General features: G+C 43.1%; 1 protein-coding gene across 1 annotated transcript in view; it reads right to left on the minus strand.

The window, feature by feature from the left end:
• Positions 1-16,893, minus strand: part of Cfap54 (cilia and flagella associated protein 54) — a 284,397-nt gene that overhangs the window by 140,415 nt on the left and 127,089 nt on the right. Inside the window, exons 40-44 of the mRNA XM_021174289.2 lie at positions 8,962-9,114; positions 5,749-5,943; positions 3,812-3,899; positions 3,336-3,545; positions 702-768 (exon numbers count right to left, since the gene is read on the minus strand). Of these exons, the coding sequence (XP_021029948.1) occupies positions 702-768; positions 3,336-3,545; positions 3,812-3,899; positions 5,749-5,943; positions 8,962-9,114 (713 nt within the window). The remainder of the gene's footprint in view (positions 1-701; positions 769-3,335; positions 3,546-3,811; positions 3,900-5,748; positions 5,944-8,961; positions 9,115-16,893) is intronic.

A 16,893-nucleotide genomic window follows, 5' to 3' on the forward strand; every position in this document is an offset into this window, starting at 1 on the left:
AACATTAAAAAAAAAACAAAAAACAAAAACAAAAAACCAAAAAAACCTATAAAGTCTGCTCTTAAATTTAAAGAAGGCCTTTCTCAGAGAATTTATCTATCCAGATTTTAGAAGCCATCAGCCAACTACAACACACAAAGCAAGGGCATTTTTCAGTGCATGAAAGCAAACAGGACCCTTGGCAAAGGCACCCCTGGCTACATCCTGACTCTCTGATGTTGTGATTCAGATAAAAACTCCTTTCTTCTTCATCGAGAAATCTTGAGAAACACCAACACTCCTATGGCCTTAAACCAGTTTATCTCTGGCCGTCACTTTATGACGCTCTCTCAGGAGGCCCAGCACAACTTTATTTATAGAGATGAGGTAACCCTGGCAATGGTGTGGCGTCAAACAGACTGGCTCTATGCTGGTAACTAAGAGAGCGCCTACTGAGCATAGGAAACTCAGTTTCCCTATGTGAAAAAGTCTACCCCTTAGAGGAGGAAAGGGACTGAAAGGGGACTGTTCTGTGCTAATGAGGAGGGCGGCACCAGCCAAATGCAACCCTCACAGGAAAGAGCCCAGCACAGCTCATGCTACCTCCTCCTCGCTACCTGCAAGTTTTAGGCACTGGATGAACTGCACTTGTTTACTAACATCACTCCAAAACAACAACAACAACAAAAAAAAAAAAAAAAAAAAAACAGCAGAACCATTACCTGGAAAAGCAATGCAGACAATATACAAGAGTTGATTCGTTTCTTAACATTCGCAGTCTTAATAAACCTAAACAAAAGTAAGAAAAAACAATTAGTAGACAACATTCCAAAGCCTCTATATTTGGAGCTATGTCTGGGACTCAGAAAACATTAGTGGGTGGGGGTGAGAAATGTATGCAATAAAACTTAAGAAAAAGTCTAGAAGAAAATGAAAAGTTACTCCAAATCCTACCACTGGCAATGCTTTGATTTTCTTCTAGACTTTTTCTCTTATAGTTGCACACAAAGAGACAAAGGCTTGTGGATATTAAGATTAAAATTATAACACAGATACTCTATATATGAATATATTACATAAGCCACTTTTCTATTTGTGGATTTAATAAACTCTATGATTATTTAAACAACTATAGTGATTAATTGTGCAGACGTAGCATACATTAAAAAAAAAACTCAGTCTCAGAAGATTTTTTTCTTCAAAGACTAAGGTAAATGTTGTAAGTTAAACTTTGCGAGTGTATCTTGTTAATTCTACTAGGCAAATCCCTACAAGTGCAGATTTTGGGGGAAAAAAGAACAAGAATAAAACAGAGGAATGAGAAGGTTTCCCATGGATGTCGTTGAATAATTGCCCCCAAAGGCTGTGGCCATATGGCATGTTGCTGCTGATAACATTAAGCCTTTCCAACCAAAATGAAAGTCACATCTTTCCACTATGATTGTCTCCTGTTAGGTCCCTTGGACCAGTTTGCATTTCCTTTATGTGACTCTTGCAACCTGCCTTTGCAGCTATAAACCAAATTATCTTCTCTTAAATCTTACTTAGATAAATAAAACCAGGCAGCTGGCTCGGCTTGTGAATTCTTCTGTGTGGGTGTGAGAGGTGGGACTCTGCACTCACGAGTGTCCTCTGCCCTGAGAGTATGAGAACAGTAAAGTCCCTGTGGACTCATGTCTTCCGTGGAAGTCACACTTGCAGCTGGGAACAGCTTTCTTGCTTGGAATCACTGGGAGATAATTTCCGAGAATCCAAGCTAAGGGTGCCCTCAGCAATGACTGTTCCTTCCCGGGTGCCAATCCTCCATTCTCGATTTGTAGGTCACACTGAACTCTACCAAGTCACAGGTCAGCTCTCTGTGTTCACGTGCATGTGTGTTTGAACGTGTGTATGTATCTGTTTGGCTTTCAGTTTAAGGACCCGTTCCTTCCCAGGGATACAAAGTCAAAATTGATAGATGGTAATATTTAATACTGTTAGGGGAATTTATTACTTTCTCTACTTCCAAAAGTAGCAACTTTGTGAAAGCCAGAAGATGTTTTGCCATTCAATATGCTATATAGCTCAGAATACAGTGTAGAGTTTTCTTCATCACACCCTTTGGATGGACGAAAGAAGTGACTGCAGAAGTGATATCTCTCCTACCCTGGACTTTTGGAATTTCCTACATTTGTGTGAGTTGTTAACGGTGCACACAGCATTGTGATGAACATGTAGAAGGCTGGACCACGGCCAGAGAGACATGTGTACCATAACCCTGACTGACAACTTGGGAAAATATTACTATTTATGGCAAAAGAAGGTATGCAGATGCAGTTGTATTAAAGACCTTGAGGTGGGGTAAATATCTGCAATTGTCTTGACAGGTCCAGTGTAAAGGATGGTACTTGTACTAGAAGGACCAGGAGGACTGAGAAGCAGAAGGAAATATGAGGATGGACATTAAGGTCAGAGAGGGCTGGAGCAAAGGGTGGAAAAAGAGCAAGACATTAGTAGTATACTGTTGATTGTAAAGCTTAAGATAGGTCCGTAAACCACAGGATGTAAAAGGATCCTAAAGTGGGAAAGACCCAGGGAACGGACTCTGCCCTGGAGTTTTCAGAGGAGTGGCGACCCCTCAATGCCTTGACTTTAGGATTTCAGAACTTCCTAAGTGTAAGACAATAAATGTGAGCTTAGGATGGGTTTGTAGTTCAGTGGTCAGTGCTCACCTGGCATGTTAATCCTTAGCACCAGGGAGCTACAGAAATGTGTTTTGTTACAACAGCAGCAGGGAACAAATGCTACCATGCCATAGGCGGGGAAACTCGCTGTTATGACTCCCGGTGACCTTAGAACACAGCACACTAGGGAGGCACTCAAATGGAAATGATTTAACAGGTCAGGGATGAGCCCTTGTCCCACATGATTTGTGGGGTTTTGTAAGAAGAAGAGATTTAAAATACGGACAGATCTAGAGAGACAGACATGTGAGGAGCAGACGAAAGTGACCGCCACACTACAAGCCACGGGGGAGGGCTTGGGAAGGCATCAGCCCTGTGTCACTCTTCGGCATCAGGTCTCTAACACTGTGACTGTGACAGGTGTCCCCCATAGCAATGATGCCAGGGACCATGGCTCTGTTACTCAAGTACTAGTGAAAGCTAACGCCATACTTGCACCTGGGAAGCTTCAATAAATCAAGGTCTGTGCCTAGGAAGGACTCATCTCCTGGGTCCAAAGAAATGTCACAGGAGGAGAGTCATAAATAAAAATATCACAAGATGAGATTGCATCACCCTAAAGGTGGATATAACCTTGGAGGAAGCAAAGGTGGCCAGGGGCTGGGGTGAGGCTCGCCCCTCGCTCACACTCACTGCGCTATCTTCGCTGTGATCATTGCCCCTTGCAAACACCCCCAGATGCCAAATTTCGATAGAAATTCTTCACTGTAGTCTTTGAAACCAGGAGGTGAGGAGCTGCTGGGGGCACCGGGGAGGGAGGTGCCAAATTCTTTCCAGTTGTGCAGCACATCTGGTTTTCTGAAGATGTCATCCAGAGCTTGGCTCCAACATTTAAAAGCAGCCCTAAGACAGAGAGAACAGTGAGCGGGACATGCCCTGGGGCCAGGAGTCAAACCAGCCTTCTGGGAGGAAAATCCAGAAGCAAATGTCAGAGGATAAAACTACGGTGATTGCTCCTTGTGACGGCCTGTTTCGGGTCACGTGATAGATGAAGTAGAGCAACGCCCGTGCTATGATAGGACTCACATTATGAGAGAAAAGGTTTTTCCTAATTTTTTTTTAATCGAACAAACAAAAGTGTGTGCCTTTACAAACTTCTGGGATGATACCTTTTCTTATCTGCAAAGAGGAGGAGGCTTCCAAGGGAATGCAGGGACTGAACTTTAAGGCTCCTTTGATTGCTGGTTTGGAGAACATCTGTATTTTTAATCAAGTAAAAGAACAAATGTCAGTTCAAAGGAAAATATTCCCTTTATGTTTGCAAGAATATTCTTTAACTGCATTATTTCTTAACTGTGGAGATTGCAGTGGGGAAAAATAAAACCCTCAAGCTAATAGTGTTTTCAAATGCCACATGCTATATATAACCAGAGAAAGAGCAAACGGGACTCTGTTTGAACACTGAGGGATTTGAGATTGAGCTAAGGCCCCCAGAATTACAGAGTGAAGCCAGACAGGAAAAGGTGGTTAACGAGACTTGTTGGGGGAAAGGCCAGAGATGTAAGAATGAAGCTGAAATTTGGTTTTCTAAAGAGGATAGACTGGGAGCCTCAAGAGAAAGTAGTGCCTAAATTCTAGAGGCCCCTGAGCGCCACTTGGAGAGATAGAGATTGCACTGTAATGGACAGAAAGGTCCAAGGAGGTCTGAAAAGATCCTAATAGATCAGATTTTTCCTTTTACCTAAATGGGGTTGGGTGGGGGAGTAGAGAGAGTACTGTATCAGCTTTCTAATAAATGCATAAATAATTAGGGTTGTCTAGCCAGAAGAAAGCAACAGATATGTCAGTACTTTCCAATGGTTGCAGCAATAGATCCTAGAGGGCATTTCTGAGACCTCAGACAGGGGTTTCCTGCTCTGTCACAAAGAGGTATCCACAGGAACATGGCCAATAACAACCGGGGATGCAGGATGTCTTGCCAAAACTTGTCCCACAGTGACCAAAGAAAGTGAGGTCCCTATTCATGAAGTCCACTATCTAACTTTATTTTATAAGGGTTTCTTTTTAAAGTATTCTTGTTTGATTTCTAACTGCCCTGAATTTCCCAAAAAATATAGCCATTGTGGTGCTTGGCTTTGTAGAGAGCCAAACTCACAGTGCTGATTAGAACTTAATTCGACGATATAGCACACCTGTGTCAATCTACTCCGGTCGTCATGGAGACTCCTCGGGCGGAATGGGAGCACATGTACTCTCACATTTATATATTAGACCATGGGATCTAGCTACAGAGTTGCTCTGTGTTCACCCTTATTTTATCTTTACAGCTCAGTAATGAACTTTCAGAAATCACATACTACATATGAATTGCCGGTTTTACTTTAACAAGTACTTGGAGAATTATACAATGTCTGTAGCAGTGGGGAGGGGCGTCACTAGAGAGAGTGTCATACAATATGGGGAAGGATGCACTACTGGATTTGTAGAAAAGCTACATCTGAGAGAAAGATGTGAAGAGTGAGATTGTCTGGAACAAAGCAGGAATACTTGGCCGGGCCATCATGCTCAGAGGAACTTCTCAGTTCCAGCAAGACAAGAACAGGGCCTGAGAGGTGGCCTAGGACCTTGCAGTGGCCAACAATAATAGCCAGGTGGGTCATAGCAGGAGGCTGGGGGGAAGCTTCTGTCTCTAGAATGTTCCAGCATAGCCTAAATGGCTGGGATGCATTTGAGTTCTTTCATCATTATTAATTTTTTTAATTCATTTATTATTAGTGTTTATGTATTTGTGTGTGTGAGAGAGGGGGAGGGAAGGAGATGGAGAGGGAGAGGCAGAGAAAGAGAGCGAGGTGCTTACAGGTGAGCACATCCTATGACACAGAATCCATGTTAAGGGCAGAAGATAACTGTGGAGTCGGTCTCCTTCCACCTTTAGATGGGGGATTGAACAAAGGTCTCTGCCCTTGCGCAACAGCACTCTTACTGACTGGGCCATCTCATCTCTACAGCCCTCGCCCTATTCTTAAAGGTAACATTTCAGGACCAGATGCAATCTCACATTAATATTGACAATCATACTGACAACTTGTAAAGGGACTAGCCTCACCAATAGTTTGGTAGTAGGAAGAAATGACCAGCCCCAGCTGTGAGAAGGGAAGTTTGCTTTTCTCCACGGAGCTAAAAACTCGGAAGTTTTCTTGAGAAAGGTCGGGGGGTGTTGGCATGTGCATCTCTTCCGTTCCCAGGCAAAACTCCACCTTTCCTGGAGTAAATTTTGAGTTGTCCATCCCTCCTCTTTCATCTAAAGGTATGGGGGGGAAAGCAAAAGGTTAAAGGGGGAAGAAAGGGAAGATAGGAAGGTAGAGGAAATGTTAGGGAAGGATGGGTGTTTCAGATGGACATTTCTAAGAGCAGACAGATGCAGTTTCTTAGAACTGGGGGTCCAGCATGAAGTCTGAAAATTGCAGTTGTTCCAGTGGATGGGCTCTATACCTTCATGTTTTAAGAAAAACACTACAGAGGGGCTGCCATGCAGGCTAAGGCACTACAGGACAGACAGACAGACTACAGCACTATAGAGGGGTGGCTGGCAAGGCTAAGGCTGAGCTAATATTCTGCTTTCTTCTGCAAGCTGGGGAAAGTTTGAGTCTGCCTTCATAAAAACATAGTTTCGCATAGTTAAGTTTCTAGTTCATCTCTGGGACAGAAACCTCTTGTAGAGAAGCAACATATATGGAGCTCTGACGTGAAACAGGAAGAAAAGAATGGAGAAACTCCATCTTGTTAGAAGATCAGAGAACACAAGGAGAAAACGGGCCAGGAAAGCATTGAAAAGGAGCCTAGGGAGAAGCTATGATGGACACCGATGTCAACAGCCTGAGCACTAGGCGTGAGCTACTAAGAATGTCATTCCTTCTTAGAATAGGGAACAAAACACCCATGGAAGGAGTTACAGAGACAAAGTTCGGAGCTGAGACTAAAGGAAGGACCATCCAGAGACTACCCCACCCAGGGATCCATCCCATAAACAACCACTAAACCCAGACACTGTTGCTGACAGGACCCTGATATAGCTGTCTCTTGTGAGGCTATGCCAGTGCCTGGCAAATACAGAAGTGGATGCTCACAGTCATCTATTAGATGGAACATAGGGCCCCCAATGGAAGAGCTAGAGAAAGTACCCAAGGAGCTAAAGGGGTCTGCAACCCTATAGGAGGAACAACAATATGAACTAACCAGTACATACACACACACACACACACACACACAAACACACACACACACATACCCAGAGCTTGTGTCTCTAGTTGCATATGTAGCAGAGGATGGCCTAGTCGGCCATCAATGGGAAGAGAGGCCCTTGGTCTTGCGAAGATTATATCCCCCAGTACATGGGAATGCCAGGGCCAGGAAGCAGGAGTGGGTTGGTTGGGGAGCAGGGTGGGGGAGGGTATAGGGGACTTTTGGAGAGGAAACTAGGAAAGGGGATAGCATTTGAAATGTAAATGAAGAAAATATCTAATAAAAAATTTTTTAAATAAATAAAAGAATGTCTCGGCATCCAGTGAGTTGCCGGATGAGCTGGGAGAACGGTTCTAATGAGTTCTCCTGGATTTTGTAACTCATGTTTATGCATCCATAAAATACTTAGCAATTGGAGGTTGTGAATGTGGAGAACCAATTTAGCATACCAATTGAGCTAGGCTGGCTGGCCACTGAGCACCAGGAGCCACTTGCTCAACTTTGGTGTTAGCAGCATGCTCAGTTTGACGTGGGTTCACTCCTCGAGCTTGTATGAGAAACGTTTTACCTGCCGAGCTATCTCCCCAACACCCACTTGTCCTTACTCACCTGACCTCCCTTGTTCCATTGGCTGACCCCCTTTCTCCCCTCTAAAGCCTCCCTCCTGCCTTCATGCTGTATACATTCCAACATCCTTTTTGACTTCCTCCTCAGTCCCTGTGAGAGACATTTTGTGGATGCTTATTCTAAAGGGTATCGATTTCTTTGAGACTGACAACTGGCACCTGGTAAAAGGCTCTGTGCAATCATCTTTTACTACTTTGCAGGTTCTTCTCTCTTCCACCTTTCTCCACTTGCAACCTCTTAACATTGGTTAGGAGAGGAAGGTAGACAGAGGGAAAGGGGGCAATTATTGTCAGACTACTTCCTGCTGGTTAGGTGCATCAAGTTCTTTAGGGCAAGTTTGATCTTCACTGTCAGGATATCTAATTTCTTCTTCTTTGTGAACAACTACTTAACAAACCACAACCAACAGCAACCAACAACCAACCTACGAACCAACAACAACCCCACCCTGCCTCTTGGGACCTTAGGATTTATAAACCCTCTGAAGAGCCCTAGAACTCCAAATGTCATACAATCACAGAAACTATTTGCAGCTGGCAAGATCATGCCTCTGCTAGAGCACGAGGCAAATCATAGTCAGGTGATGCGAAGGAACACCGTATCCCACACTTGGGATTAAAATGAAAACATCCTCCCATTTCAGTGTCTTTTAAAAGAAGCCAAAATTCTCAGTCTAGCTCTTCTTAACTTGGTATGATGCAATCATCTCCTGAATGAAAATAATTATAGCTCTACACCTGCAAAGAAAGCTCCAAGAACTACGAGGCGTGGAATCAAAGCTTTAGTGGACACTCTTTTCCTTTATGTGCACTCTACTACAGGAAGTTGGCTAAGTGAGCAGAAAGTTTAAAAGCAGTCAGGAATGTGTGTGTGTGTGTGTGTGTGTGTGTGTGTGTGTGTGTGTGTGATAGAGAGAGAAAGAGAGAGGAGAGGGAGAGGGAGAGGGGAGGGATGAAAAATGGCTGCCAGGGGAAAGCATGCTGGGAAAAGAGGATTATGAGTGTGGAACACTCAGTGGGATGATATCCAGCATAAGTACAGATCAAGGGACAGAAAATGAACCTTTACCAAGGGGCCTCTCTTCCCAGCAATGGCCGACTAGGACATCTTCTGCTACATATGCAGCTAGAGATACAAGCTCTGGGGGTACTGGTTAGTTCATATTGTTGTTGGACCGATAGGGTTGCAGACTCCTTCAGCTCCTTTGGGTACTTTCTCTAACTCCTCCATTGGGGGCCCTGTGTTCCATTTTATAGATGACTGTGAGCATCCACTTCTGTATTTGCCAGGCACTGGCATAGCCTCATACAAGACAGGAGAATGCCAGGACCAAGAAGAAGGAGTGGGTGGTTAGGGGAACAGGGCGGAGGGAGGGTATAGGGAACTTTCAGGATAGCATTTGAAATGTATATAAAGAAAATATCTAATAATAAAAAAAATGAACCTTTACCTTGTGTCTGTGCAAGAAATAAAGAAAGCAGCTTTCTGCTGTGTCGGACCGATCTGTTATGATATTTGGACTTTTCCAGGGTCTCTCTGAAGCATCTCAGAGTGTCACTCACATCCAAAGGCACAGAGACAAGCTGTTTGGCTAGTTTCTGCTCTGAAATAGAGGAGAACATTGCCAAGGGATGAGAGCAATACCAAGCCAATGAGTCACCAGACAGTTCTAACTCAGAGACCTCGGCCCAGACTCTCAGTTGCTGAATTCAAAAGCTTCAATCTGTAGCAGGCATTTGACACGTAGATGAATTTTTTTCTTAGCATATTTCAAAGTTTTGAAATTTTTTATTCTTATGAAATGCAAATAACTTTAGATCTTGCCAATTTTCCTTATGAAGCCTCCTACTTTTTCATAAAAAATGAAATAATCTACTCTTTTTCAACAGCCTCTTCAAAGCCCAGGTGCCTTGGGAAACAGACGAAAGGAGTTAAAAAAAAAAAAAATCCTGGAGACTGGCAGCTGATCTCAGAAGGGAAGAAAAAGGCAGCTGAGGCCCTGTGTGGGTCTGGAGTTAATCAGGTACTCTGGCATGAGATAGAGAGGGGATCCCGTGGGAGAGATGCTGCTTGGTCTCTGGGCAGTGAGAGTGGTCCAGGAATTGGACTGGACTTCAGATGGGCTGCACACAGATGAGAGCTATTGGAGAGTGGACTTACATACAGGATTCCAAATTGAATACCTAAGGATTTACTTCTTCAGTAAGTCGAACAAGTAAAACATCCCTTAAAAACGTTAAGATTTTGGCAATGTAGACACTTCCTAGTTAACAGAACACTAGGAGGTTAAAGGACAGGACCACCTCTCCTAGCTGACTAGATAAGGCTTTCCAACACCGGAGAATTAACGACTCATTTGCAAAGAGAATCTGATTAAATGATAAACTGAAAGAAGTAAAGAAGACAGAAATAAACAGAGGCAGGAAAGGGTACACTGATACCTCTCCAGCCAGAAGTCTAATAAATTACTATGATTGGTTGAATCCTTAAAACGACCACAAGAAATGTTGGCCATTATTACCCTTATTTTACAATAAGGCATGGAGGGGCCTGGCAGATCAGCATCATACTCTGGAATTCAAGGAGGTGGTCCTGAGGATAGAAATATTTTGAGCCAGGACAAACATAAGGACAAACAGACAGTAGGATGGTGGGGAGTTAAAGACACAGTGAGTAGACTCTGCTATCCCATTGAACAAAAGGGTCCACCCCAGTGCTGAAGCCTTCATTAAAGGTGTCGCCTTTATTATCTGCATTGCAGAATCAGGGACTTGTTTCTCAGACGGACTCACACATACAATGGGTATCTTAGAAACGTTAGGTACCAGCTGCATTCGTGTAGGGCATAGCACAAAGAGGCACAGTGGCTGAGAGACTTTCTCCTACAACATGAGCACTGTGTTATTTCCCTTGACTGAGATTTGTGACAAGGCTACCAGGGAGATCAGCTGGGAAGAAGGGCGGATGACTCTTGCTCATTCCATGGAAAATAAGGAATCAGAGGAAGCCTGGGAGATTTGGAAAATATTCATCCAGTCCCTGAAACCAGGTCTATCTGCCCACGGAGGCCTCGCTCTAGAGAGTCGCAATTCCCTCCAACTTCAAGGCATCCATTCTCCCCCTCTGTGAAATCATTCCCAACAGCATTCTTGCCGTTATTTCTCCCATCTTTAAAAATGAAAATGCTCTCTCCTTTGGGTCATTTTCCATCAGGCTGTCTTCTATTTCTCTGTTCCAGTTTATACCAAAATCCCACCTCCAAAAAACAGCTGCCAACACTCATTGCTTCCCATCTCCTCAAGAACTCACCTCAATCACATGTCTCCCCTTTAGAACCAAGTCCATCTCCAGCCTACAGGATCACTCATACTGGTTCTTTTGGCTTTCTCAACCCAACCTCTCAGCCTTGGGACCCCAGGTATCATGCTTAGGTGCCTTTCCTCCCTTCTTAATTTACACTTCGCCCCCAGAAAGATCATCCTTGGTCTTGTGTTTAAACAGCAATGTTCTGGTGGATCCCAAATTTTTGTCTCTGGCTCCAACCCCTCCTGAAACCCTCACTCATCTATCTAAAGGTTCACATTGCTATGAGTGCAAGAGACAAACTCAACCCCAGCTGACATGATCCCAGCCTGAATTTTGTACACAGGTGCATGCACACACACACATACACACACACACACACACACACACACACACACACACACACACACACACAAAGCATCAACTCTTTCCAGTCTTTCCCATCTCAGTAGAGAATGACTTCATCTTTACAGATGTTCATCCAAAAGCTAGAACCATCTTTAACTCTTCTCCTTCCAGGTCTCAAATCAACTCCACAACAAATGGTAGACTCGCCACCACCCTTCAGAAAACCTCTCAAGTCTCACCAGCTCTCAAGAACTCCTTTCCACATCCACTATGACAAGGGCCGGCTACTTCCTTTGGAATTAAAACAATTGCCTCATAAATTGCCTCCTCCCCTGTAACCCAGCTATGCCTACTATACACCTCCAACACAGTTTCTAGATGATTCCTTTTAAAATGTAAACTCTCCTGTGTCACTTGTTGATCCAAACAGTTCTGCTCTCTCTATCACCTTCAGAAAACACTATAATTCTCAGAACAATCATATGGGAGCCAACTCCCCAGACTGTGCTGCCTGCCTCCTACCATTTCTGCCCGTCTCATCCATCACTCATGCTTCCAGTCCACAGGCTTAACACAGCTGCCTCACTTTGGTTTAGAATAGTGGTTCTCAACCTATGGATCAGGACCCCTTTCACAGGGGATACATATCAGATATACTACATACATATCAGGCATTTACATTAAGTTGCATAACACTAGCAAACATTACATTTATAAACTAGCAATAAAAATAATTTTATGCTTTGGGGGTCATGATAACATGAGGAACTGTGTTAAAGGATTACAGCACTAGGGAGGTTAAGAACCACTGCTCTAGAATATTCTTCTCTCTGGTATCATACGTCTTGAGTTCTAAACTCCTTGAGATTATTTCTTAGCTATTAACTTCTCAGTGAGGCCTTCCTCCATCCCCCTTTTAACAAAGCATTTCTCATCCCAGACTATCTCCAAATCACTGTTGCATTCTGACATACTGTGACTTACTTGCCATGCACTTGGGTGAGGTTCATTGAAGACAAAGACTTTGACCATTTTGTCACTACTATACCCCTAGTATCTGCTATCTGTTACATGATATGTGCTCAAAGAATTCTGTTAACAAGTTAATGACTGCAGGTCTTCAAAACTATATGGCTTGGATGTATTTTATTAGGAATTTCTTCTGTGAGCTAATCTCAATCATCCTGCCTCAGTCTCCCACTTCTGTATTCTCAGCAAAACACATTCTGTATTCCTCATATGCAATCTCTCACACCCCTATCTTTATCTACAACAACACCACGGTCAAGTCTGTAGATTTGTTCTTTGTCTTGCAAGAATTCATTAGCTTCTAGTTTTATCTTCTGCTTAGAGACTGAGATCAGAGATAGAAGATAAGCAAATACCTCAGTCAGTTCTGCCTACTATAACAAATTACCATAGGCCACATGACTTATAAGCAAAAGAAACTCAGCTTCACAGATGTGAATGTTGGAAGTCTTAGACTAGGCTGCCAACATGCTCAGGTCCTGGTGAGGGCACTCTCTCCTGATTGCTGATAGCTACCTGATAGGTGTCCCTATCATGTCACAAAAGAGACCTTGTGTGCTCTCCTGTGCTTCCTTCAAAGGACACAATTCCACCTGTGAGGGCTCTACCCTCATGACCTTGTGACCTCATGACCTACTCACCTCCTAAAAGCCCTGCCTCTAATATCACACTAGGACAAGAATTTCAGCACATGGATGTTGAAGAATCAGAAACATTTGGCCTATAACAACAAGCCAAGAAAAATCTGAAAGCTTTTACACATTGGTCAGAAACACAAACGCATCCCAAATGCATGGATCCCATGCTTAGATGAAGAGTTACAGAAAATTAACAACTATTGAGAGAGGGCATCTGAGTCTTTTCCAGGGCTAACCACTCCCCAGTTGGTTATTCAATACCAGTCGGCATCCCTAAGAATGTTTAATACATACAAGAAACACTAATGATTCAATAGGTTGCATTTATATTCATTTGTGTGTGTGTAACAATAATTTTAGAAAGAGGTCATAAGCTTAACAGAGGGGGGATAGAGAAGGGGTTGGAGGGAGGAGAAATAGTGTAATGTTTTAATTTTTAAAATAAATAAAATAATTTGGGAGAGTTACTCTCTCCAAGCTTAGCTTTTAAATATAAATTACATTTTGTTTATAACATTTACCTAGGAGGGTTACTGCTTTAAGTTTTGTGTCAAGAATCTGAGAAAGTGTCTGTTTTGAAATAAGCATTTCATATAGGGAGACTTACATCACTACAGCTATATACACATTTTTAAAACCCACGTTTTTCTGACATAGCAACTCTGTTTAGCAAGATGGAAGTCCGACCAGCTTACATCACCTAATGACATTACGGGCCTTTACTTATCATTCGCACACCAATGAAACTGCCCAGTGATGCCCTTCTCATAGTTTGTCCCTGTCGTGAAGTGTCACATGACTACATATATGGAACACTTATGCATACTGGGCATCATGTCAGGTGCTGAAGGAATACAACTGACAGGCTAAACCTTGAAACTGTAATTAAAATAGAGGTCTGAATGAGCTTGCCCTGCTGATTATTTGTCCTTATCCAACCTCTACTGATAACTGACTACTTTTCATATTTTTCCAAAACTGTTTTACTTTTTTTTTCATTTCCTTTTCCTTTTTTTTTTTTATAAAGAGCTTTAGCACACCTTTTCCCTTGTAACCTAATTAGGGTTCTGGTGGTGGTAGGAGTCGGGGTGGGGTGGCTATCTCCGTTTCCAAGAGATATAACGGATCAAAGCAGAAAGAAAACATCATGAGCTCAGGCTCGCCCCCATGGGTCTCTCTCAAGGGAACTGCCCTCTGAAATTTTCCACAGATCATCCCAGAAACTATTTGAAAGTCCTTAATAGTATTTCAATAGCTTGACATGGAGAGGGAGAAAGAGGAATGTAGGCGGTGGGCTATTATGCATTTCACTGGACCCATGTAGCAAGGAAACGCTAATCACACCTGAGTGTTGGGTCTACCAAGGAAGGAACCCTGAGAGGAAGATGAAGTAGGCCTTCTACACACTTGATCATATCCATCCCAATGCCCAGAGACATTAATAAAACATAGCTGCCAAAGGCTGAAAATTACAACGAACCTAAGGACTCACCAGCCCGATCAGAGAACTTAAAATGTCAAATCAGATCAAGACTCAAGATAGAGGTCATGGACAGAATGTTCAAAAAAAGCCACATCTAAGGTTATCTCCCAGATGGAACTTAGTGAGCGAGCAAGTTACCCTCCACCCAAGAATAACCTATAAAGCAAGCTAGTCTCACTTCTTCAAACCCTGCTGAGATTATAACAAATTACACATGCATTATTAAACAGTTGAAGGGAGAATAGGATGCTGTTAAATAATGAGAACACCAAATGTTTCTAGGCTCTGGGGCATCACAATATTTGTTGTGAAGAATTAAAAGCATTACCACCAAATGTTTTTGTGCCACAAGAAATTCTGAGGTCCTAAAAGCAGTGATCTGGTGTGGAACCTATCATGAGTGGACTTTGCCTTATAAAAGAAAATTTTAAGCATTTCATAGAGATATACCCAAGGCCCAACACAGTTATAAGCATGTTAATGAGCTGAGTTCAAGATGCTAAGAAATTTTTAGTGTCTTAAACCGAAAAGCACGGACCAAATATGCTTCTAGCTACATGGGTCTCAGATTCTTTTCAAGAGATTTAAGTCAGAAGCCAAGGTTGTAATAGCTCAATATAAAACCTGTGAGTATGTTGGTTGTGGTGGAATTACCATACCACCTCAATAACTTAACATAGAGTGCTTACCTCATATGATCACTTAAAAATACCAACTTATTTCTCGAGTGCTGTGCATTTAGAGATGACCACAGCCTAAAGCACACAGTGCCAAACAAGCTTGATAGCCCAGCAGATGGAACACTTAGCCAGACTAGGGCTTGAATAAAAAGGTCCCTCTGCTTACTGGTAATGTTTTCTCTTCTTGTCTGTAATGTGAACACAACAGTATCTACCTCCTAAGGCCATAAAAATAAAAGAATCTATATAGAGTTCCAGCTCGGTGTTACCATTGCCATATAATACTTTCACATTTTTACTTCCTCTAATCACAGCTCACACAGTACATCCATACTTTCAACAGAGTTGCAAATCAAAAGGACACTGTATGCCAACTTCACCTGCCTTCCCTTTGCTCCCCACTTACCCACCCCACCCCAACTGCCTACATAAGTACAGTTTAATAACAGGCAACAAGCATGCTTTCAGACAGACCACATCCTTCACCAATTAGTATCTGCTGGTGCACGGAGCTATGATTTTCCCAGCATGCTATTCTTCCCCACTTTGATGGGAGTCATTGTTTTGATTACAAGCATGGCTGGCACATTTTCTCATGACTTTAGACATCCAATTCTTTATAGAATGGAGAGCATGGTAGTAGTTGTATTATATAAGGATCCTACAACAGGAGACATACTCCATCCCACAAGGTTTGTAGACAAATCTAAGAAAGGAAGACTCACTGTCCTTGATGGGAGCAAGATGATGCTCTAAGTGAGCCTGGATGCTGAGGAAATGCTCATCTCAGAAATCCCATAGAGGCACAGTCACCAGCAGCATCCCCTAGCCTCTCCAATGCTTTGCCAACATTTTGCTTCCCTCCCACTTTCCTCTTTCCTGTGTCTACTCTCATATTTCTCCTGAAATCTCTGATCTTAGCAACCTTGGCTGTGCTCTGAACCAGAATCACTGAGAGAGTCCCTCCTACTCAGCAAGAATGCCTTCACCTTCCAGCCTAACAAACCTTCCTTCAGAGAGCCTAAGTTTTCACCCTTCCTTCCTTTCCACCTTAGCATAAGGAATGCCCCACCATCCGGTCTGCACCCCAGTCTCTGCCTCAAGGTCCTAGCTTCACCAAAAGCCATTCTCTTCTGTTGCAAGGCTCTTCCCCTTTGATGGCTCTTTCCATTGAATACGTGAACACGCTCCTTCCAATATAAAGACACATATAAAATGAGATGGAGGCCCAGACGGTGGTAAAACATTTTCAAGGTGAGCACAAGCCCCACCTCTAGCCCCATGCTTTCTGAAGGGCAATTACTCCAGACTGAATCCCTGCAGATGCAAAATGCAACTTAGCACCCCTACCCCCCACAAGACAAAGACTCCCACTGTCCTCCTCATCATTTCCACAGTCACAAGGTCATCCATTGAACAGGTACTGCATACCCACTACACATTAGGCACTGCTGATGCCATCCTGATTATGTCAGTGACCACAACAAACCTTCTTAAAGCTTGCAAGAACCCTAGCAACCAATAAATGCAATTCAAAACCTAAAGTAGCTCTGAGCTCTGACCGGTGAGATAGGCTCCTTGAGCCATTTGCTGGGTAAAGGAATTTAGAGGAGCAATTTCAGATGGCATGGTTGTGGCAAGCATCCTTTAAGAAATGAAATGTGAAACTTGAAGAAAGGGGGGTTTCCAGGAAGATGCCCGGTATGGGATGCTGGAAACAACCAGGACAAAGCAAAGCTATAAGAGAGGGGGAAAAAAAGCCAGCAACAATGGCCACCAGATTGCTAAATGAAAGACACAGGCCATGCTAGTCCTCTCTGACTATGTGTCCTCTTCCTTAAAGCGCTCTCTCTCCTCTCTCTCTCTCTCTCTCTCTCTCTCTCTCTCTCTCTCTCTCTCTC

This window comes from Mus caroli, chromosome 10 (assembly GCF_900094665.2).
Source record: "Mus caroli chromosome 10, CAROLI_EIJ_v1.1, whole genome shotgun sequence".
Classification (NCBI taxonomy): domain Eukaryota; kingdom Metazoa; phylum Chordata; class Mammalia; order Rodentia; family Muridae; genus Mus; species Mus caroli.